The 25,021-nt window shown below is 45.3% G+C and overlaps 1 protein-coding gene across 1 annotated transcript in view; it reads right to left on the bottom strand.

The window, feature by feature from the left end:
• Positions 1–22,839, bottom strand: part of TRABD2B (TraB domain containing 2B) — a 277,120-nt gene extending 254,281 nt beyond the window's left edge. The window contains exons 1-2 of the mRNA XM_064665293.1: positions 21,776–22,839; positions 20,782–21,342 (exon numbers count right to left, since the gene is read on the bottom strand). Coding sequence (XP_064521363.1) covers positions 20,782–21,342; positions 21,776–21,883 — 669 coding nt within the window. The 5' untranslated portion in view covers positions 21,884–22,839. The remainder of the gene's footprint in view (positions 1–20,781; positions 21,343–21,775) is intronic.
• Between the last annotated feature and the right edge of the window lie 2,182 nt (positions 22,840–25,021).

The following is a 25,021-nucleotide window of genomic DNA, read 5'->3' as shown; positions in this document are numbered from 1 at the left end:
ATGTGGGGGAGAATCATAAGCAAGGGCAGGAATGCTTGTTTGGCAGCCTTTCCCAGCCTCCAAGTGTCTGCTGACTTCTCTTTTTCTTTTTTTTTCTTTTTTTTCTTTTTTTTTAAATCTCTGTCACCTAATTTTTAAGCTGAGTTTTGATCTTCTCTGCCAGCATAAATCAGAGAGTTGCTCTAGATTGACATCAAGTGGGCATGTGCTTGCTTCAGAGTGCTGTGTCTATCTGGACATCTTGGAGCAGATGGGAGTTGGGATAGGGGACCACACATTTCAACCTGCTGTCTTACCCCTCTGGGTAAGCTGGGGCCTGCTTGGTGTCTGTTTAGTCAGCAGCCAGCTGAGAGAAGACAGGTCACTCCTGAAGAAAAGAAACAGCTAAGAAGCCCTGCTATTTATATACAATCTTCATGCTCTCACCCACTCTTTCCATATACATATTATATCTTGCTTCTGCAATTAAAACACATTACTTAAGGAGAATATAATATTTCAAGCCGAAAAGTAAATTGGAAAGCTGTGTTTTTCATTTACATAAGTTAAACACACAAGGGACAGCTGGAATGGCAGTTACAATTAGACTACTCATTAGGATGCATCAGATGACATTAACCCAAGACCTCTTCGGTCCACCGCAAAGCTGTCGGGCTGCAAGGCAGTTTAAGAGCAACCTGGAGCTTTAAAGTGACACTCATGTTCAGTGCAAACACTGAAAAGGATTTTTTTCCTCTCCGTGACATGGCACACAGTCAGTGTTGCTGCTTCCAGACTATAGGGGCTTGGCACTTCTTTAAAAGCCTTTAGAAGGTTGAAATCAAATGCTGCAACAACCCTTTCGCTTCAACAGAAAAGTATTCCAGAAATGCTATGCAAAACACACCAGCAAGCACAGCCAGACAAGGGTGTGACCAATCAGACACCATTCCCAAATACTGCTTATTCATCTTTCCCATGCGTGGTCGTTAAGATTGGAAATTATCCATCTTCCTGGTAGAGAAAGAAACAAAAATACACTGAGGCATCAAGCCACTGAAGTGCTACAGAAGCACTACTGCTTTTGCAATATCTACCATGGCTGCTTATCTAGGCTGTGATCTTTCTCCTGGGATCCAGCTTCATGAGTCGCCAAAGACAGACCATGAAACACCATTCAAATATTAAAAGACTCATAGGAAGCTTGAAATGAACTTAAACAGCAGAGTGCCTGCAACTCTGAGTACCTCCTGAGATTTCACTCACATAATAACTGAATTATTAACTAAAAAAAAAAGAGTAGTGTGTGGAAAAATGAAGCCACTTGCTTGTATGTGGCTAGAGTCCTACAGGGATTAAGAAGACATTTAAAAATACCAACTTTTTTCCAAGCGTCTCCTTAGTTATGAGAAGAGACTTGCCAATTGGAGATCATGAATGCTTTAAGGGAAAACAATCATTCACAACTAGATGCACTGCTGAGATGTGTTTGAAGTCCCAGAGACCCGACCCAGTCTCGCTTGCATCAAACTACCTGATCCTCTTGAAATCACTAGCAAGCTCCTGTTTGTAAAGCTGCAGAAAATCAGTCATAGCTTTTCACAAAAACGCTGAGTTGTCCATGTCAAGAAAATTATAGAAAGTCAGGCTATGGGCAGGAGGGGGAGAGGGTTAGAAAAAGAGAGCATTGTTTATGGAACATGAAAAGCTCCAGCGACACAATATATGGAATTCGGAGGGAAACAGGCCCTCCTTTCTTTCTGTACAATTCAAATAATTCCAATGGCAGACTGGATATTCCCCAAAACGAGTTAGAAAAGCACAGGGCTGTCAAAGCAATTTAGAAAGGGAAAGTTGAAGTAAACATGGTGACTTTTTTTTTAAGCCTTAATGCTTGGAAGACCTGAATGTTCCCCTACATAGTGTAGGTTTTCCATAGAATAGAAAGGAGTAGTAGGTGGACTTGCAGCCCAGTGCAAGGAGACTGCATGGGCTTTTAAGAAATATATGTGGAAGTACCCCTAGAAACAGTCTCAGCTCAAGCATGATACTCAACATGCACACATAACTAACCCTTTCTAGGTGGTTTTAGGTTCTGATTAAGGCCAAAAATCCTTATGAAGTCCCACTACTGACTTGGAGTTGTCATCTTCTGTAAAGAGACTCTCCCACTAACTCGAGATGCTTTGAAAATCAGCAAAGCAGACGGACAGTTTTGACTGCTTTCATGTTTATATGTTCATGAAGATGGGGGTTTATCATTAAAAGCACAACGCTCTGAATTCATACTTTCCATAACTCTATCCTTCTTGCTACTGTTTTACCTCCTTACTCCAGCTCTAAGTAGGAACTAACCCCTAAATTTGAGGGACTCTTTGGAACTTCTGACTAATTTCAGGCAAAGTCTCTTTGAGCCTTATGCAAATAGGACACTATTCTCCTTGGTTATGCAAAGATGGATTCCAACATTTTGCATGATTCAGTTTTCAGTGAGAAAAGGAGAGGTAACACAAATGGTAAATAGTTCTTTACTACTTCCATTTCCCTACCTGTCCTTTTGATTTATATGTATATACATAAAATTGTGATTTGATTATGATATGATATAATCTTGAATAATTGGATCTAAACACATAAGACTTATGAAGTCACAAGGCCTCTATTCAGCTGGGTCTGGAGCAATTACATCCACTAAAAATGCTTGGTTATATACTTTATTCCTCTAAGGGCTTCTGTTCTTTAAAATACCATTTTAATGGAAGCATTTGTATCAAACACAAGAAAAGCTGCACGCTTTGCCAGTTCAGGGAGATAGTGGATTTGAGGTCTTGCTCACTTACCATTAGAAAGACTTACTGCCTGGTAAGCAATCTCACCAGGACTCACTTGTTTAAATTATCTACTTTAATGGATGACCTGAAACCTAAAGAAGTCAGTCTGGCTTTCTCTTGCATAAGCTTACTGTCTAATTCACTCTGGACTTGTGTGTTTGAAGGGAATGGGGCTTGCTTTTTTTGTTTCCCTGACACTGACTAGTGTGGTTTTCACTGAGAAACTAAGAATCCCAGAGACAAACTGCACCCATGCAGTCTGAGCCGCCTGCTTTTCTACTACAGCATGGAGTGTAAATTGAGAATCTAGGAACTAACCAACAATTTTTTTATCTTGAAATAGAAAATTTCCTTCAATAGTTTTAATTACAGTCAGGCGGACAACATGTTGCTGTTGGGTTTGGGGGGTAATTCCACTTTAGAACAGATTTGCCTAATTGTTTCCATCAGAAGGGAACTTGAAAATATTTCTAGCTTTTAATTAGCAGGTTGGCAGCCTCCCTCATAACTCCTTCACAAACGACTTTGGATGTTGAGGCTTAGTGTAAATCAATTTGACATGACGGCGATGGGCTCTGTAAGAGCTCCTGACAGCCACGAGGTGTCTCTACGAACTGTCCCAGAAAGGGTGTGAGTCCTGGTTAACTGACAAGTCAAAACTGAAATTCAATCCCTGCAAGAAGCCTGTTTGTTTGTCTGCAGTTGTAAAAATTTTACTCCAATAAATGACTCTTAAGAGAGCACAATCTTGTCTATCAAGTAACCGAGCAGCACTCTTACCAAAGAAAATATATTTACAGAGTCAAAGAATGGTAAAACAAGGGACTACATCTGGAAGCAGTAAAGGAAAACCTTAAATATGTTAGGAAAAAGTTCCAACAGTGGAAGTCACTTAGACAAAGGAATACGTTGCTAGTTGAGAATGCATGAGGCAACGCTAGAAAGAGGTGCTTCAGAGATGAATTTTGAATTTTATCATAACAACACTATTTGGCTATGTCATCAAGAGCATTAAAACCCATGCTGATTCTCAGAACTTGAAATCTCATAATCCAAAACCTACATCTGCATTTGGGCAGCAGCAAAGCACACAGCAAATGCTTTCTGCACAGAGCAAGTGATTAGGACCTAGAATACTGCTGAAATATAGGAAACTAAACCTATGTCAGGGAGAGGTCATTGTCCCAATAGTCACTGGGTGCATGGAATTAGCCAACGTGGATTTTACTAACTCTCTTAAACCTTACTCTGCACTTCCCAGTCAAACAGAAAGAGGTGTCACTGAAACAGAATGGGGAACAGATACAGAAATTGCTTTAGAACCAAATGGCAAAGCCAAATAAGAATTACAAGCAGGAGGCTAAACTTTTGACCCAAAAGGCAGCTAATCTCCTTAGTGATAGAAAGAAGACACTCTTACAACAATGGAAAAGATGAACTCTCAAAGTGCAAACCATGATTACCTCTTCAGTCTGTCTCTTCAAGTGAAAGGGTAAGTAGGTTGTCTGTGGTCAAAGGCCAAAGGTGAGATCTGGGACATCTGAACTACAAAGAATGAAGTTCTGGAGCTACAAGAGGTGCAAGGTATGTATTTACACTACTGCCTATGTGGCTTCCTTTTATTTCTGAAATGAACTTCAATCTATGACAATCTAAGAGGGACCTCCTTGATGAAATGTTGAGGTGAAACTGCCATGTCCTGCCTCCCATGGTCGTTCAAATCTACTTCAAGAACATTGGTTGTGCACAGCATCACACTACTAATGTGAGCAGAGATCTGACCCACTGGAAATCAGATGAAATTACATATTAAGTTTCCTATGGGCAAGAATAACTCATAAGCTGTAAGCATTATAACTTTCCTGATGCCTATAAAGAACATATTCTATAGAGGTAACGTCACCCTAACTCAAACAACCCACCAGTCAGGAATCCTGGAGCTGTATAAGAGAGCTCCCACCAAGGAGGCACCTGAGGACTTTCTCCTCTGTTAATACATACATCCAAACCTGCTACAAGATTTCAATCTCTGTTGCTTTCCACAGTTCAGCAGGGAACAACTGTATCTCAAGAAAAAAGTTAAGAATTCAGCCTTTTCTATCTTTAATGTCTTGTTATGAATTAACAGCACAAAAATGTCCATTTGAGTCAGTCACTAGCTTGTTCTTTTGATGATGAGACTCCTGGGTTTTTACTTTAAATTTGAAATTGAGACATTTTAAGGAACATTTTTCCCTCAAACAGAAAAAATTACATGAGCACTGTTTCTGTTTAAAAAAAAAAAAGGCGTTTTCCAAAAATAAATAATTCTAATATCTTGCCCATCTTACACAGAGAACTGAAACACAATGAGCCACGTCAGGATTGTCTCTGAGGCTCCAAACACGTCTTGCCTCCTGCTAATGGAGCTCACTTGCAAGCACAGCCCTTGATAAGCCTGGAGTAATGCATGTAGAGCTCATGGGATCCAGCTGGCCTAGCATGCCTCATGGATCATGTAAGGTATATCCCACACATGGAAAAGGAGCAGGAGAAGCAAAGTCATGGGCTACTGCTATTTCAGAGCCTCATATACCCACCAGGTCTTCCTCTCATCCCACAACATTTTTAGACACTTCGAGTTTAATTTTTCTGGACTCTGCATATTGCAGGGCTACATCCAGCTGCTGCTGCAGTGGCTCTGCAGTGTCTACTGCACACTGGGCAGCCACAGGAGGTGACAGGAGTCTGGTATAACTGTTTCTATTTTCTATTCCCTCTGCCTTGCATCCCACTCCTACATCTTGAACTGTCACTCAAGTCCTTGCCTTGAGCTTGCAGCTCCCCACTGCAGTCACAAGGGTCCTGTTGTGATGCAGGTGGACTGGAGGCACTGTGGGATGAGTAGACACCAGCACTGTGTAAGGCAAAGGCAACAGCCCAAAAGGAGCCACAGAGCCTTGGTGGGGCTCACTAATCACACCAAATGCCAGCCTCCCTGCTGTGCAGAAGGCTCCCAAGCAAGGGCTAAAGTTTGAAGCAAACAAGTGAGAATCAATGGCACCTCTTGCACTTGTGCAAGCTGAGGTAACCCAAGTAAGCTTAAAATACCTCGTTGACCTCAATCCTGTGTGCTTGGACAACCCTTTGCTCATCACGAAGTGCCATGAATTACACCACAAATGCACAAGGCTCAGGGGGGTCAACACTGCTCCCCTTTCAAACCAGAGGACCTGTTCAGGGCTCCTTGCCAAACTGAGGATGAACCCAGTCAACTCTGAGGCAGACAAGCTCTTGTGAAGACCAAGGACATACTCTTCCATTAATCCCAAATGCGGCAGGGAATTCAAAGGACTTCAGACAAGAAGAAAGGCACGTTTGCTGAAATAAAAACAGTATTTTTACTGTCTTGATAAGCACGATGGATGATAAAAGGTCTTGGAAGGCATTTACTCTACTTCACACTGGAGTGCTGTGAAAGCCAGCATGGCAAGAGACTATAACCCTGTAAACATATGTTGTGTATTAGATTCTGATCTGGCAGCTTGCCTTAATTTTGTTTTTTTAAGGCTCAAGCGAGTTCCAAATACACTTCCATGTTTGTGTTCCAGCAAACGAGCAAAAGGCAGAATGCTTGAGCGACGGGGACGCAGGAATGCACTGGACTATAAATTAGTGGGGGGAAAAAAAAAAGCAGCCTCCATTAGTGTTGGCACATCAGGCAGAGGATGACAAAAATATCAGCAAATTCTTTTTTCTATTCTTTTCTCCCAGCTTTTTGTTTTTCCAGTGTGCACTTCACAGCTGCTGAGAACTGCAACGATTTTAGTCTCTTCTACTTGAACTACAGACAGAAGTGACAAGAGAACACCTTTCCAGACAGTTTTGTTTCTCCCAACTCCCCACCAAAAAAAAAAAAGCACCCCACAGAGCATCCTCTCAATAGCTATTAGTCTGGGTCCCTGTAGGTGCAGACTAAGAAATTCTTTCGAGAAGCGTTTCAGACTGCTCAGGGTGGAGAGTTCCGGCTCGTATAAACAAACACTGTTACGAGAGGCACAGTTGATATGGATTTATGCAAGGAATGTATAGACTGAATAAGCAATTTGATAATTAATGGAGTTGACAGGCACTTTCTAATAGTACTCAAGTATGTGCAGACTGAATAGTTTCATATACAAGCTGAACCAAAGACAGTATTAATTTTTAACCCATTTTATACCTAATCACTCAGATGAAGGAAACATATGCATTTTTTTCCTCTTGGGTATTAATTCTGACCTCCCAAAGCCTGACTATTGGGAAATAAATCCTTTGCACTTACTACTATTGCAGACAGCAGACCCACAGATGTCTTATACAGGATGATTTTTCTCTTAAAGATCATTTGAAGAATGAACTTTCGATTACTTTCTAGGCATTGATCACTTCTTTTATGTCCCACAGCTTAAATGCAGCAGTTTTGCTCTTAACAAAGAACAGAGAGCTTAGCTGCATGAGTTCAGGGAATTTCTGAAGAGACCCTCTTGGCTAAAAGGAAATTTCTTTTATTACTTGCTTCCAAGCAAGCCAAACCACTGCTTCTACAAGCCCAGCTGCAGAAACTAAAGATGCTTAGAAAGGTCTTGAGCAAAGCATTGTCCCACCTGGCAGGAGATGACGATAATTTATTGTGCATGGAAGATATTGTGACATATTGAACTGCACAGGGAGAAAGGAGCAGTAATATAACTGTTCCCACACAGGAACGAGATACTCAATGTTTTCTCAATCTGAAGCAGGTTCAGAGATGATGCCTCCATCTGCTTCACAACGTCACCCCTCTCATGATCAGGAAACAGGCATTTAATACACTGGTTTATGGCCTCATACCCTAGACAACAGAATAATCTTCTAAAGGTTGTGCCCACAGAAACCACCAGTGGATACAAAATTCAGTCAGTCTTTCCTTACCCGTACCCTCCCTCTCCTTTAGTGACAAAATCAAAAGCAAGACCAAGACAACCACTTTCTAGGGCCTCCATAAAGGCACTGAGAGATCAGAAGGGGCTATATGGAAGCATGCTGTCTCCAGTCATGTTCAAGCTGTATGTGAGTGGAAAATAACTATTGCATGACCCTAGTTCTCCAGCAGGAGGTAGGAAAACAGCCATATGGAGTCAGATTTGAGGTGCTTCAGGCCCATTATTCTGTCCAGCTCAAAAGCAGACGCCTAGGAAAGAATATAGTAAATAAACCTCCTGCTAAAAGTCTTGTAGGAAGGGCACAATTCTGCCAGCCTGTTGGGAACACAACAGCAAGTCAACTTGCTACAACTACTCAAACATCTAATGACACACTGCTGCGTGCTAAGTGCCCCCCACTCCAACTCCAGCTGCAGCTGCCTTTGAAGAAAGGTGCAATGCCCTCTGCATGGATGTGCCCGCCGAATAAAGTCTTTTAAAGCACGTGAGAAAGAAAGCTGTCATCAAAATGTACAGAGCAATTACGGGTTGAAGGTTGAACCATTATTACTTCATGCCCTCCCATTCCCCTCCCCTCCAGGGTGGGAAGAAGGGGGGAGGATTATTCATTTGTATTCAAGCACTTCATTAATGTTTATAAAGGAATCCAAACACGCAAGCAAAACAAGGACAAAACACTCGCGCCAGACGTGTGATGCGATAAATGTCACTGGAGCAAATATTTAGATCTGTTTACAGAGAGGCCTATTAAGTCCTTTTTGAAAAGCTGTGCAGTGTTGTGGTTTGGTCTCTGCCTAGCAGCTCCAGCGTAAACACATGGAAGATGGCTAAGTCTCTCTCTCTCATTTTGTTATGACATCTGGAAACCTAAGGAGGTTGGGAGAAGCCAACTGGCTGCCCTACTGCGATGTCTAACAACGGGGTCTGCCTGTTGAATGATGGCAGGACATGCAAAGTGGAACTGCTGAGTTCTTCAGCTTGTGCCAAAATCAGTGGATTTTCAACACAATAATCCCTCAACAAAAGTTGTTGCAACACAAAGCCTTTGGTTCACTGCTAATGATGCAAGTCCATGCTCTCTGCCATTTTTCAAGGTCATTTGCATTTGAGAAAATCAGTTCCACTAGGGACCAAAATAGTGTGCAAAGATGGGTGGAGCCGCTCTATTCATCAAGGGATGTGTCCCATAATCCCTCGCCTGAAGAACTGTAAATTCTGGAGTTCACAATCAGCCTGGACTTCTGCAGATGTCCCCTTCACATCACCATCTCATTGACTCTAGCCCCTCCACCCACAAATATTTCTTTTTCTAAGAGTACTATGTAAGTTGAAAGGGATAAGAGAAACTTATAGATGGAAAAATCACAGTCTTAGTCCCAGATGTAATAACATATTTGGGATATTTCCACCTCCAAGGTCGTGCCTCAGTTTCCAATATGTTATGTAAGGTTTACAGATATAAAATTGTCTGATATAAAGGATCAGAGTTCCTTATCCAGGTGCCTCCTTTCTGTTTGGAAGGAATGATGCTCAGACCATACAGATGTACAGGACTCTGCACAGTGATCTCAAGTGGTGCTGGCTGAATCAAAACACTTTTAGTTTGAAACCCTCCTTCTGACTTATTGAGTTCACTTTCTTTCCTGGCATAAAAATTCAACATGAAACCACAAGTAAATCTACTCAGTCTGGGTTTTAAGCCTGCCAAAATCACAAATAAATTATAAGAATATTGACTAACATTTTTTTTCTTCCTAATTCTCTTAATTAATTATTTGGCTACCAGAAACTCCTTTCTACATAAACCAGTGGGAAAGATGCCTTCCCCAGCTTCAAGAGGTACAGAGATACAGTTTTGGATTCCAGGTTCAAGGATTGCATACTTGTTTAATTCATTTTAACAGGAACTACACTGAGCTTTGCCCCAGAGAACAGAAAACTGGGTACCAACTCTTTCGGGATTCTCCCACTGGTATATTCAAAGGAATACTCTCAGGTCTAAGTCATCTCTGGAAAACACACCCCTCCCTTCCCTGACTGATAGGCATTGATTACTAGATGTGACAGTTACTAAACTTGCTACTCTCTTAAAAAGTGTTAAGAAGGCTCTGATATTTAATGTGCTGGAAAAAACAGAAAAATTTATGTGACCACCCAACTAAACAGTAAATAAATGTTGATTGTCCCTACTGTGTAACAGGGATCCACCTTTTCAGACTTAAAACTTCCAAGAGAAATTTTTTTTTCTGGCAGACTTTTCCTTTCTGATTAGCCTTCCTGAGTGATTCTTGCAGAAAATGCATGACAGCTTAGTGGCTTGGTCTCAAACCACGGTCCCTTCCGTGATTCTGCGTTCAACTGTAGTCCCTGCTCTTGGTGTGTTTTACTGCCCTTTAATACACTAGACTTGTCAGGAGTGCCAGGCCTTGAAACCTCTTCAGTACCATGCTGAACATCCACAGGGAAGAGAGAGGAATCCCTTCCTCTATTCTTGCTTAGCTACCTCCTGCTCCTCCGCTTTGGAGCTAACCCTTGGGGTTATTTATGTTGCCTGACCTTGAGATAAATGGCATTTGGCAGCCTGCCGGATGACTCTGTGCTTCAAACCAAACGTTCTCAGTTTCTCCCACTGACAATGGGGATAATTCCTGAATGCTTTTTTGGGGGTGTTTCTTCCCATCTCATTGCCTGCCATGGAGTTATTTGGTAACTACGTCAGGGTTGGTGAACTTTAGCTTGACTTTCTTGTTAGACGCAAGTACCAAGTGGTGTGTGTGGTTTTATTCTGTGGTTTGGGGTGTGTGTGTGTGTTTTCTCTTTGTCCCAGAGTGTCTGCACTGCTGGTATTAGAGCTACAATTGTTCTATATATAAAGCAAAGATCCCTTGAATGATCTGCCAAAGGCTTTATCTGTGAACAATCTTTGTCTGTACTTGCTTTGCCGTTAACCAGTTTTGACTCTGCTCCGTAATGGCTGGAGTTGCTTTGCCTTAACTGATATATATCAAAGAGAACTGCTAAAATTAACTGCTCATGAACTGTGTCCAGGATGTTAGATTAACTCATGTGGAATCCTTCAGTGAACAAACTGATTTATGATGTGTTATGACATTGTTATTTGATGTGTTGCACAACAACTCAATTTTAAAAAATGAAGAGCGCTCCATTAATAGGAGATAAATCTTTCCAGTGTAATTCAAATGAATCTGCACCAGCTTTGGAGAGAGCATGATAAGGGATCTTGTGTGGGTTTAGTGATTGTGTTTTGCATTCCTAGGAATATCTTCCACTGGGATCTCTTTGTCATTAATGACAAAACCCATCCAAAATACGACACCTTTTGGGAGATTGTAGCTCTTTGTACTTCCCTAGATAGAAAAGGGTACTACAACAAGTGATTCTCTTCAACTAATACTTCCAGGTTTGAGAATGTACAAGCACATCAACTATGCTTTCTTTCAACTTCAGAGACATAATTTGCTGAAGTCTCCACATGGTACATCCCTTCCAAGTTTATCCAGCCATAGTTAACACACAGTAAGTGCTCAAAGCAGTCAGTTTCATTCTCAGAAAACAACCCACACCTTTATACATTTAGATATATTTTTTTAAAAGCAAGAACTATTCTAGTACTGGAACACAAACCAGTGTAAATGCTGGCCTTAAACTATGAAATTTCTAGAGTGTGTTTCAGATGACTATGTGTTAAAGGCTCAGGTCTCTCTGGATACCCAGCTCCAACAAAATTGCCTTTGAAAGTGAGCTTGAATTATATACTGTACTGTATTTCCCATTTCACAGCCAAGCCAGTCAAGTTAATAAAGAAAATCCTCTCTGGCCTCACACAATTTAGCTGGGTAAAAAGCTGGTCAGTGCCAGCCTGCAGCCAGCGACGAGCCAACCCATGAAGTCAAACTGTTTCATGCTTGCAAATGCCTGCTGCCTTGAGACTGAACTTCAGCTCCCCACCAAAAGACCTGGATTATTTCAGGATGGTATGACCTGCTCTCATGGACTGATGAGGTATTTTCCCACTGGTACTCCGTAAATGTAAAGGAGAAATGCTGAAAGAACCAAACTTCAGTTTGCTGGCAACTGTCTCCCAGTAGAGCATCCCAATTGCTTGAAAGCTATATTAGAATTGTTTTGGCCATAACTTTGTATTAGAAACATACAGTTATGTGTTATCTTCTCCAGCAAGCAAATAATGAGCTTTCTTGAGAATGTTCTTTCTAGCTTTTTCCTGTATTAATCAGGAAATTCATTATGAAAAAGAAGGGCTTTCTGTATACTTAACTCCTATAAAAACAATAATTTTGAGGCCCTTTAGCATACTTGCACCGCTCCTGTGATATCCCAAAAGCAAAGAATTACCTTAGCTTGAAAGCAAACTACAAGTTAGCATCCCATTTGACCCCCAGTATGTCAGGATCAGCTCCTCACAATTATAGTGCTGTGGTGATTTCACCAGTGCTTTAAAACCAAAGGGACACATTGGGACATCCCATCACACTTCACTGCTGGAATAACATTTATCTCAACGATCATTTCTAAAACTGCAAATCAATCACGTGCCTGAAATACAAAGCCCTTCAAAAATTTGGACATGTTTCTCAAATCACCCTTTTGCCCTCTCGCCCTCTGCTGACTCTGCAAACTCCTGTACTGTGAGCATTTGGTCTCACATTTAAATAAATATTCCCCATCACTATTATGCTGTCACCTGTAATAGGAAAAGGCTGCAAGAAATCAAAGGAGAACTAAATTTGTGCAGTGGCAGAAAGTGTACAGAGAATAATCAGTCTTCATTGTGACTGTTAACAAAAGTGAGGGAGCCTAATGGAGACCTTGGATTTAGTACAGTCTCTAAAGTATTGAGGGGATACTTTCAAGACACAGAATCTCCTACTTTAAAGAAATACTTTTCCTGTGTTCCTCATAACTTGACTTATATTAAAATGGAAAGAGGTTTGAAAATAACTTGGAGATTTGTTTCCTTTTTCTCATTCCCTGGCTCACAAAAGGAGTCTGATGAATATTGCTTTGCTATATGAAGGCAACTTCTTCTCTGTTTTATGTATTGGGGATATCTGTATCTTCCAACAGGTACCTCAATGCAAGAGTTAGGGTAGAAGCAACAAGTTTAATTAAATCTGAGGAAAACATAAAGCATTTATTGCTATTCCCTTAATTGTGTTGATAGAGCTGACATGTTGGCTATGACTGAATTCCTAGCTTTTCTCCATGCCCATCTCAGTGAACACTGATTTTGCAGGGATATCCAAGCATGAAGAACCTCTGGACTGGACTGGAATTTGTGTGAAAGGTTTCCTAACTTCCATGTTAACTGAGCCTAGGAAAAGAAGAAATCAGAAAAGTTTCTTTTTCTTTTTCTACAATCCCTTCTCTGTTTGCCAACTGGCGTTTCTGGGAATGGTTCAGTGTTACTCCTGGCTTCAAGGGACACTCTGGAATGAGTACTACATACAGGATTTGGACTTTCATTTCTAACACTGCTACCCACCGGCATGGGCTGTAATCCCGATTTTTAAGAAGTCAGTAATAAAACTCACTTTTGACATCTGTAAGACTCTTCAACCCTCAGTGCTGTTGCAGTGCCTGGACAGAGGTGACCAGCAGTGGTCCACTGATACTAAATTTAATTACAATATTTCAGGGATGATGATTTCTTCAGGCATAACTGGTCTATGGGAGCCTATGTATGATGAGAAACGGGGTGTCCAGGACTATGTTAAACGACCCTCAGAGTGGAAAATCTTGGGTCTTTGATCTCATTCAAACTAAAAATACTTTTGCTAATGAGCTTCCTCAAGTCATACAACATCCATTCCAAAACGCTGAACACATGGTTTTAATTTACAGTTTTTAAAAACTTTCATTTATATTGTGCTAGAAATCCTGAAATGACTTGCAGCAGAAGCTCTAAAATATTGGAAATCCAAACGGGAAGAACTGTTGTTGGAATAACTAGTGATAAAAGCAGCAGACATCTGTGTGAATTCCTGCTTGAGCTTCTGACATGTATCAACCATCTCACTTTTTTTTCTCTGTGCCTTTAGATGACAATTAGAACCAATAAACAATAACAATAAACAAGGTAGCTATATTGTTCTCTTGAGCACCAGAAAAAGCAAATCCATGGAGGTGATGAGACACCACGACTTGTTCCAATTCCAGTCCAAGAACTGAGGTATTAAGTTCAAACACTGATATCTGCACTTTTAAGCTCTGAGGGCACCAGTTTAATTTCTGGTGTCTCAAGCGAGCTGGAAACCATAATGCTTTTTGGGTTACAGAAAGAGTATTAGGTTCACAAATTGTTGCCATGTTCAGAAAAAATGTCTTAGTGACTACAACCTAGAAATAATTTGAGAGCTTCACAAAGGTATTGATGTTTTATGTTCAACCTGCAGTGCTTTCTGCAGATTTTAGGTCTAGTGGCATCTAGCATCTGTATTGCTTGTCTGCTTCAAAGAAGGATTTGGAAAAGTGTGTGAACACAAGGCAGATATGTTTCTTTCCCTGCAAAACAGGATCTCTCTAACACGGACCCTTGAAAGTTAAAAAAAAAATGAAGTTTCCAAAACATCAGTCATTGCTGAAAATCCCCATTTTTGTGCTATCCTAAACACTGTGCTCTGGGGAAGTCAGTTTACAGTCCCCCATCCAAGCAGGCAGGGAACCTCCCTAATAGGGCCAAAAGATGAAAGAAATCACACCAATTTCACATGGCTCAAGCAGTAACACTGTGATTTCTTCTGCCTTTTACCTGTGTCATCAACTCCTAATGACAGTGAAGGGATTAATAAGGGTTTGCAGTGTAAAGCCTAACACAGGGGAAACCTGTTATTTTACAGTATGCCCCTCTGAAGTTCCCAGATATGCTTTGCCAGGAGCCCTGCCACTGATCACCATCTCCACAGGAGTGCAAGGTGAAGGAGTGCCCTTGCTTAACATCATTCTGGTCTTTTCAATACAGGAACCTCTGACTTGCCTGAATGATGTGGGCTGGCTTTATAACGTGGATTGCTACTCACTAGGGAGCTGAGGGGAGGCTGTTAAAGGCTTTCTGAGGACTGTAGGTTGCTATACTTGGAGCTGAGGTTTTTAAGGTCAATGGTTCGTTCTGTTTATAAGCAAAGCACTCTGGGCCTGCTGCAACAGCGTCAGAAACTGAGAGCAAATAACAAACAGAAGGAAAATCACCACTGTGGAAAAATCATTCACCAAAGAGAGGATTTTGCACCTACTGGGTGAGCAGCTCAGAGGTGGCAAACTGTTCTAGGGGAGATCCCACAGGGATTTGAAAGCAGCATCAGTGTCTAAGTAGGGGACGAATTTGGCTCATCTGTTCCCTCTACTGATCCCCTTCCCAAAGCACATCTCAGGAGTGCATCTCCTTCAGGGAGCAAAGTGCATGCCAGGGTGCTCCCTGTGCCTCTCACATCACAGCAGTGCCAGGGCTCCCCTGCTGCCAGGACCAGGCATTACCAGAGCCACAGAGACACTCACCTCTCACCTCACTCAGGAAAAAGGGCACAAATCTGCCATGTGAATTCTACACACTGCTAATGTTAAGCTGCCTCAGATACAGTAGGGACTCCCTTGAATATCAGACTGGGGATTTTTTTCCTTTCAAAACCCACCTTATAAAGATGCAATTACTGCCTAATACCAATCACAAGCAGCACCCAAACTTCTGCGAACAGATCAAGGAGCAGAATCCTCCAGATCTGCTCGTGGAAGGCAGGTACACCTGTCTCGGGCTTGGATCTTACCAAGGGAGGTGTGAAGGATCAGAGGGAAAGGAGGGGCTCACACCTAACCTGTTGTACAAACACTTCTGGCAGTTATACACACAATAAATACAATAGATGAATTGCCAGCTGCCCCTTGAGCCATCGTTAACTGACTGGCTGCTTTCTTAATAGGCATCAAATGCCAGGGTGGGCCTTCCAAGGGGGCTGTTGTGAAGAAGCACACAGTAACTGGCTGTAAAGAGCAACACGTACAGTTAGTTACAGCTATAAAACGTCAGCTGCTGATCCTTTCAGGTGTTACTGGGACTACTGTAGTTTTAATACCTGCATAGTTTCACCCTCAACAGTTCCCCTGGTGAAGACGTAAAGCAGCTCCACGAGTATACAAAGTGAGTTAAATGGAAGGACTTCTATTTCTGCTGTATGAATTTCTACCCCAAGGTTAATTTTGCTGGGGGATTTTTTTTTACCCTGAGGTGCAGGGGGATGAAGGGACTGATAGTTAAAGGAAAGCCAACAAACTGAAAACTATGTGCACTATGTATAACTACGTATAATCAAACCTTTTAACAACATTTCTTTCAACAACATTCAGCAATCAAAACAGATGATGCTAAGCTATTTTTTATGACTCCTGCTCTCTTCCAAAAGCCTGACATTTTTTAAAAGCAAAAGGGTGACATTTCTATTAGGCAAAAAACACTTTTATTTAAAAAACACTAAAAAAAAAATTCAGTAATATTCCCTCATATAAACTACACACACTATCAAAAGCCAACTAGCTCTGAAACTGAGCCCCTTAATTCAGTTCGGAAAACTTTGAGCCTGGATCTTTCCTTAGTATAAACAGGCAAATCTCCCTTGAAGTCAGTTATACCCATCCTGTCAGCTCAGAGAACCCAGCTTTGCGATCACAGAAACGTTTAGTTTTTCAAGGGGAAGGGGAGATTGAACAGAGAGTCCAGGACGTGGCCCTGTCTATATATTACTATGTATATTACTGTTTGCCACTGAAGGTCCAGCTTCGAGGCTGCAGATCTGTCAGTGACCAAACATGATGGACCACCCATCGGCCTTTTATTAACCAGCACTTGTTCCCCCTCTAATCCTATCACCAGAGTAATCAAAGCTGCCGTGTCCCAGGGTTTGATGGAACAGCAGGACCTGGGAAATGAAGACTGATTTTGTTAACAAAGTCATTCCTGCCTCATGAATGCTGTCTCATTGGTAGAAAGCGGGGGAGACGAGGTTTATTTGTGCAGAGAATGAGGCGGCAAAGAAATGAAAGGGGGAGAATGGTGAAGTGTGAAGTTTAATCTGGCACAGTCTGAGGTTTCTTTATTTGAGGCCGTCTCTGATCCAATCAACACCGGTTTGATATTTAACATCTCCCCCTGCAGTTGGAAATTATACCAGCCAGAGGAGACTGGAGTCGGGGCCTCGCAAGCCCCAAACAACCAAGGGGGAGAAAAAGGGGTGCTGGCAGCTCCTCACCAGCCTGACAGCTTCCCCCACAACAGGCTGGGATGAATTTGGGCCCTGACACAAAATCCCCCTTATGAACCTTGGGATTCATGGCATCTGGCATGAGCTGAATGCAGACAGTCCCTGAGGAGAGCAAGCTCGAGGATGGGATGGGGTGGGAGAGGGACTTTACTTTTAACCTGGAGGAAGGGATATGAACACTGTCTCAGGCTGGGGATGCTGTTGAGAAACAGGATCAAACATAAGCAAGAGCTGCCACCCACCTCCCCAGGGAACAGTGGTTTGAGTAGAGGAGTAAGACCTTCCCCTTGCTGACCATACAGACCTTTAGTGAGGACACACTGGTGCCTGAGGGCATTCACTGAGGGGTAGTGGGGGTCCCACCAGAGCCCTGGGCCATCAGGGTGGATGCCACAGACCTGAGCAGCTGCAGAAGTCACTGTCACCATTCTCCTTTACTCCAACAACAGTATGTCAGCCTGGGGAGAGCTTCCCATCACAGACCCACATGACAGTCCCAAAGAGGAGGGAAAGTTTAGCCCTATACCCAGCTGGCCCTCAGCAGACACATGGACAAATCCTCACAGCCACTCATGGCTGCAGGGCTTCTGCCAGGACTCCAAGAGAAGGCCCTGAATGACATCTGCCCCTCACCAGTTCTCAGTGCTGGCCAACCTGATTTTGCCCTTTTCTGGCCACTCTGTAAATAACCATCAATGCTGTCAGACAGAGCTGTCTGCTTCCTCTTCTTTGTGTTGCCTCAGCTCTTTCTGTCCCACCTTCCATGAAAACCCTGAAACGTCAAACAGCAGGTGAAATTTCAACCTGACCCAAACCTGATCTGAATTCCCCTGCTGCCAGGCTCCCAACACAGCCTTCTGCTGGGATTCAGACACCTCGACACCAGCTATACCATTCCCCGGGCCCAGACTGCGTGAGCAGCTGCTGCCAGAGTCCCTGGGGGTGGGATAACACTCCCTCCAGGATCCAAGCAGGAGAGCGGCTGGTCAGCAAGGTCGTGTGAGTGATGCTGGTGTGGAAGACTGTCAGGAAATGCTGCAGAGATTTCAGGGGGAGCAAAGCATCAAACTACAAAGTTTCAGGGTATACAATAGAAAACAATGTGTCCTGCTCTACCTGCGAGAGCTGGCTCTCCAGGAAGCAGCTAATTATATGAGCCACCTTAATCTTTTTATCCGGCTAAGACAATCAACATTTCAAAGCCACGCACTGAACGTTTTAAAGATTGTTCGTGGTGAAAAATGCAAGTGTATCCACTTTCTTTCAGAGCAGATCAAAACCAAGTTCCTCACCGGGACCACTCCTAGATTTCCTCCTCCTCACGGTATCAGATTAACAGATTTGGTGCATGTAGTCAGATTAAATATTTGCAGTAGCACAAAGCTGCCTTTGAGGGGAAGAAGTAGGGGAAAAAAGCTTTTTTTTCCTTTTTTTTTTTAATTTGTTTAGGGCAAGAATACTGGACTTTGGGGACGTGGGAAACAAAAGCATTGACATGATTCAGCGAAGCACAGTTTTAAAATCCAAATTCTGAATGCAGAAATAATGTGCAGTATTCCCGTAACAGTAATGCTGAAAACAGGTAAGAAACCACTGATGCCCTTAGCAGATTTGGGACTGTAATTTATCACAGATGTTCTCATCAAACCGTGCAAACACCCTATGAGACAAAAGCTGCTCAATTTCTGATTTCCATTTTAGTGTGTTTTAATTACGTGTTGCTTAAGGACAGCTACAAAACCTGAAATTGGGAGGTGTAACCTCGCAATAGTAATCCACTCCACTAAATTAGCACAGTAATACACCTAGCAGTAGGACTGCCAGACGATGTGATAACATTACAAATTACTATTGTTAAACAACTAGCCAGGTGTCAGGATGCATGAAATCTAGAGGAAGCAAGAAAATAAATATCTGGTTTGCTTCGTTTAATTTTGTCTCCTGTTGTTCTGGTGGCCTTGTTCCCAGAAAAAGTTTCAATCTAGGAAAAATCCTCCTGAACACTGACCTATTTTAGCAACCTTGTCAATTCTCTTGAACAATTAAAATGTAGTGTATTTTTTTAATCAGCACAAATGTTTTGAATGATTGTCCTTTACTTGCCAATAGCAGTAATACCTTTGCTGTTCTTTTTTAGATTATTATTATGACAAAACAAAGGGAAATACTTTGTTCCTATTTAAAACTTGGAGAGAAAAACAATTATGGTAAAAGCAGCAGTGAGTTTCATAGTCTGTCCCTTTTTCTTTCTTTGTCACTCCCTCTCTCTCTAAAAAGAAAAAAATGTAATATGATTCACGTTTAAAAGGCTTCCGAGTGGTACATTTTTAACCAAGTGTTTTCATGTGCTTGATTCTAACTGCCATTTTTGACCCAATACAACCAAACACTACTGGATGTCTGGAATGGCTAATTATTTTTACCTCATCCTAAAGAAGGGGTTGAACAGAGAGGATAGGCACTTAAACCTTTCAGACAGAAGAGGGAAAAACGAATTCCCTGTTTTGGATGTGTGTTAATTAATGCAAAAGGCCTGAGGGACTTTCTCGTAATTATTTTTCTTGATAAACAGAAAAATTCCTCCAAAAGAGTATGTAACCAATCTTCTCCTCTGAAGGCTGCATGCAGAGTTAGACGCCTTGTTGATATATTGGATGAACCAAATGTTAGTGAAAGCCAGACTTTCTCCCCTTAAAATAGTTCCCACTAGACTTCAGGAGAGCAGGGAGTGAAGGCACTCTAAGGACATTTTAATCACACCAAAGATCAGTCCTTTAATCCTTATTCCCACATCACCAGGAATTTTTTTGGTCTAACTAGGGCAGTAAGATAAGGCTGGAAATAGGCTGATCCCAAACTAATGACGAAAAGCAAGTTAAAAACGAAATATCATAGCAGTAACTGACACCATCTTAAATCACCCCTGGATTATTTGTTTTCTTCCACACACATTCATTTCCTCAATTTCTAGTAAATCCGATTTCACATAAACAGTTCCACAAAGCAAAGTCAATAGCTGTTACTGTGCTCCTGATTAATCCACTGAAATGAAATAGATCTCATGGCTTAGTATTTGGTTTTTTAAAGCTAAATCCACTGAAAGAATTCCGGAGTCCAGTTACACCAATAACTTTTGTTTCTTAACCTACGTCCCTTTCTTTTTGCTGAACTTTACCTGCTCTAAACTGAAAAAAAAAACCATGCATATTACACACTTAATTTCCCCCAGTACATGAGGGCAACCATAAGCCACTTTGTTTTGACCCGGAGTGACCACTGAAAAGACAGTTTGCATGTACTTAAATCATTTTGAGCAATGTCGAAATTTCTATTTTCATTGTTCATGCTTCATCCTCTTCCTGACAAGTACCACAGAGCTGCTTTACTTCAAAACAAACAAACAAACAAAAGCCCTTTTCACCCAGCTCCGGGACAGGACTGGAGGCATGGAAGTTTCCCTCACAAGTGGCAAGCCAGCAGGCACACACATTTACACCCCGGACATTTGCCTCTCAAATAAATTACACGCTCGATACACACGCTGCGCACATCGTGGGTTTTCCGCAGGCAGCACGGATCGGCGTGATGGAGAGCGGGCAGCCCAACACAAAGGCTGCTGAGGCCCATGAGTGACCACCCCACTGCAACAGGCTTGGGGTTCACCCCCATCAGCTGATGGAAATGCCAGGAGAATGGCCCCCACGTCCCGAGATAAGACACGAGGCCCAGAAGCCTCCTTACCTGGGAGAAGTTGAGCCCATTCAGCGGGTGACACTGCTCCTCCACCCTCTCCACAGCTCCTGTCTTCTTCTTCATCCTCTCAGCCTCCTGGGCGAGGTACAGATCGAGCACTGGCACCCCTCTGGAGCGGATGTCTGTCTCGGTCAAGGAGTTCACCATGAGCATCACCCAGACGGGCCTCTTGCGCTCCCAGTTGCCGGCGATGGCGTTGAAGAGGTAGTCGGCGTAGAGCCCTTTGCCTCGCTGGTCCGGGGTCATCCAGTGGGGCAGCATCAGCTTGATGTAGTCCAGGTGGCGCTTGAGGCGGCGGTACAGCTCCCGGGGCAGCACGTCCTGCAGGTTCTCTCCGTGGGGCAACATCTGGCAGCTGGCCAGCCCGGAGATGGTGTAGGGGTCCGTGAGGTCCAGCTCGAAGTAGACGCTGGAGCTGGCGTGGAAGGCGGCCTTGGAGTTGTCAGGGATGAAGTCCCAAACTCGCGTGTAGGGCACGTGGATGGTGCCGAAGAGATAGGCGGGGGGGTCGCGGCGAATGGTCCAGAGGAAGGAGTTGAGCTCTCCTTGCTGCGGGGAGGACAGCGGGGCCGGTCAGAGATGGAGGGGCGGAAGGGCAGGAGACAGCGATGCCGCCCGCGGGTCTGCCCGCAGGGCAGGAGGAGCGGGGGTCCCGCTCCCCCGCGTCGTCGCACGAGCCCCAGCGAAGCAAAGCCCACGGGCGCCCGGAGGCCGGCGCGGGGCCGAGCCCCGCCGTGACCCGCCGCCCTCCCCCGCCCGGCCCCGCGTCCCTCCGGCCGCGCTCCCGGCGCGGGGCCCCGCGCGGGGCTCACGCGGAGCAGCGCCGCCACACCTGCGGGGCCACGCGCGCCCGCGTGCGCGGCGCGGGGGGAAAGGGGGGGGGGGGTCCCTCCGCGCGCCCCCCGCCCCGCCCGCGCCCCCGCGCGCCCCCGCGCATCCCCCGCCGGCGGGCGCGCCCCCGGCCCGGCCCGGCCCGGCTCACCGAGCGGGGCAGGTCGCACTGCCCCGTGTCCATCTGCTCCCGCCGGGCCGCGGCGTCGGGCAGGAACCCCCCGAAGACGAAGCAGATCAGCGTCAGGTTGAGTTGCATCCCGCTTCCTCTCGCTCTCCTCTCTCTCCTTCCCAGATGAGCCTTTTTGGATTTCTAGGATCTTTTTTTTTTTTTTTTTCCCTCCCCCTCCTCCTGCTCTTCCCCTTTTTTTTAAGCCCTTTTTTTTTTTTTTTTTTATTCAAACAAACTTTGCCAGTCCCATCTGCATCTGACAAGTGCAGGGGGAAGGACTGGCCGCCCCCTCCCTCCCATGCTCTCCCCCCCTCCCGCCCTTTCCCACCCCCACCCCCTCTGGCTCCGGGCTTGTCAGAGGCGCTGGATGCTTAGAGGAGGACGGTTCTCATCGCCAGCCTCCGCCATGCTTTGGTGTTGCAGACCGGAGACGCTCCTTCCCGCCCCGCCGCTTCGGGAGGAGGTTGGGAGGAGAGCGGGGAGCGGGGAGGGCGGGTGGAGGAACAGTCAGAAAATTAAAAAAAAAAAAAAAAAAAAAAAAGTTTAAACACAAGAATTTTCTTTCTTTTTTTTCTTTTTTTTTTTTTTTCTTTTCAGTTTAAATCCGGCGGCCCGGAGGGGCTCCGGCGGCGCGGCGGGGGAAGGCGGGCGGTGCTCTCCGCGGGCCGGCGGCAGCGCCCCGCGCTCCCCGCTCGGAGCTCCGCGGGCCGGACCCGCGCTCGGGCGGAAAGTTCCGCGCAGCCCGGCCCGGGCCGCCCGCGCCCGCCGCCAGGGGGCGATGGCGCCCCAGCGGCCGCGCCTCAGGAGGGGCGGCGGCGCCTCCGCCTCGCCCGCCCGGCCCGCGGCACCTGCGCGGCCCGACCCGCGCCTTAAACACCGAACATCGCCGCGTTCCGACACGCTCCCCGAACTCAGTAAATGTGGCAGAGTCGCTCGGACAGGCTGTAGCGAGGGCAGCCTGCTCGCCGGGGGATGCCCCGGGGCGCCCCCGCTCAGCCCTCTCAGGCCGCGCTGACCCGCGCGGCTCCCGGCGTGAAGCGACATGTCCCGGCAGGCGCCGCCTTCCCCGGCCCCTCCGAGCCCGGCGTGGAGGGCGGGCCAAGGACGTGGTCACCGCATGGCGCGGGCAGCACCGTACCCCGGACCTCAGCCGTCCTCGCCCACCCCAGGGGCGTCCCCCGCCTCCCAGGCCTCACGGGAGGGTGGAAGGAAGGAAACTCCTGCCAGTTCCCAAACATGCACCGTTAGTGATGCAGCTCCCGCTTGGACTAAAAAGCCTCAGCAGCAAGATCTGAGGTGGTTCTTGGTGATAGGAGCACGTCTAGGATCCCTGAGGGTCTGGAGCTCCCTGGAAGTTGTTTCAGCAGGTGCTTCAGCGCCTCCAGTCACTCCACCTCCCGGGTGTCCCATGTTTCAGAGCAGAGAGTGGGCTGACAGTGCATGTCACCACCACATGCAGGACCTCCTGCCTCTGGATCCATTCAGGGCAGGGATGGGGGTCAGGGTGCCAGATGTAGCCCATTCTTCCTGCAGGACATTGCCCAGCCCTGGGCATCTCCATCACCCTTCCAACTGTGTGCTGTGCACACAGCAGAGCTGATCTGTGTCATGGCTTTCCCATCACCTCCCAAAGTGGGAACACTTTCCAAAATCAGGAAGTTTCTCACTGTATTGAGAACGATCAAAACTACCAAAGTTTGCATGATGAAATCCAGTCATTACTGTTGTGAGTCAGGGTTCTTGCTCTGGCAAAACTTGGAGTAGAGCCAGCAGGATTTTGCCAAAGCCAGTGTGAGACCCGGGCCCAGCTGGCTGTAAAAGTGGCTTCCTGACAGCCCTGGGAAGACTGGGAAAGACACCACTTGCTATAGTGACTGATGAACAAATGGAGCTACCAGGCTGCTGAAGGGACTTCTGAACCACTGTGCGTGCATCCCCTGCACTCTGCTCCTGGCGGGAGAGCGTTCTCCTAACTACAGTGTCGGAAACAGCAGCTCCTTTCTAAGTGAGGACACTTTTCTCTCTCCTTCCAGATCTTCCAGACAGGTAAAAATCAGGCAAGGGAGCAGGGCATTGGGTTTTCCTCATAGTGTTTCTAGTTCTTTAGTATTTCAAAGAAATATTCAATTTTCTGGTTCCACCCTGAAGGATAAGGTTCAGATAAGGGAAAGGCAGAAGGACAGAAAGAGGCAGTTTCTTAGCACACAAGACATCCTATCACTGCAGCACAGGATGGTCAGCTGAGTCATGGCTGCATTGGTGGTGGGGACCTGGAGTCACCTGTGTCTCCATGCTGTTGGGATGCAGATTGGCAGCAGGTGTGTGCGTTGCTCTGTAGGCAGCAAGCTCTCTCGTGCCCTCCCCACCCCATCTGCCCCTGGGAGACACGACACTGGGCCCGGCCTCTCAGCTCTCCTCCTCAGCATTGCTGGTGTGATGACACATCCCCACGAGGACCGGGAGGCAGGGCCTGGCTGCACATGCCCACGCCATCCTTCTCTCTCCAGCAGCCCCACCTTCCTCACAAATGTGCCCCAGCACTTGCTCCCAAGCCACCTACCCCAAGTGTGCAGGGTGCTGCACGGTCAGTGTAGGTGGCTGTGCCCACACCTGAAACAAAGTCCAAAGCAGGAAGGCTTGTGTGGTCCAGGTCCCAGCAGATGCAATAGCACAAGGGCTAAGTCCAGTCATAACACAGTATCCTATTGCTTTTTCCTAAGCTTACACAAACCATGTAAAAGCTACAGGCTTGATTTTGTCGTGACACTGTAGCATGGAGATCTGCCACATTTGCTCACAGCTGGGTCAAACTGCCCTTGTGTTCAGCAAGAACCACTTCCAAAGACACATGGCTGCACTTGCCTGGCTTAGTGGCTTTGAATTGGTCCACCCTTTCTCTAGCTCTTTCCCAAATCTCTTCCAAAGTAGTGAAAGAACAGAGGGGCCTCATCAGAAGGCTGGTATGGACATCACCAGTGACGTGAGCCAGCACCTCGTGTGATGGAGAAGACGCCTGGGAGGTCTGTGAGATGTGAGGCCCTGCTCAGCCCTGTGTGCTGCGCTGTGAGGGAGGCGATTACCCTCATCGGCGGTGTACATATCAAAGCACCAGGGGCAAGAATAAACAAACATCTTTGGCACTGTGCTCGTCTTCCATGAGCCAAAAGGCAGGTGTGTGTGTGTGTGTGTGGGTATAGCAAGTTTTCCAGCCATTTCCCTGAACTC

Source organism: Pseudopipra pipra, chromosome 9 (genome assembly GCF_036250125.1).
Source record: "Pseudopipra pipra isolate bDixPip1 chromosome 9, bDixPip1.hap1, whole genome shotgun sequence".
In the NCBI taxonomy this organism is placed as follows: domain Eukaryota; kingdom Metazoa; phylum Chordata; class Aves; order Passeriformes; family Pipridae; genus Pseudopipra; species Pseudopipra pipra.
This window is presented reverse-complemented; position numbering and strand designations above follow the sequence as displayed.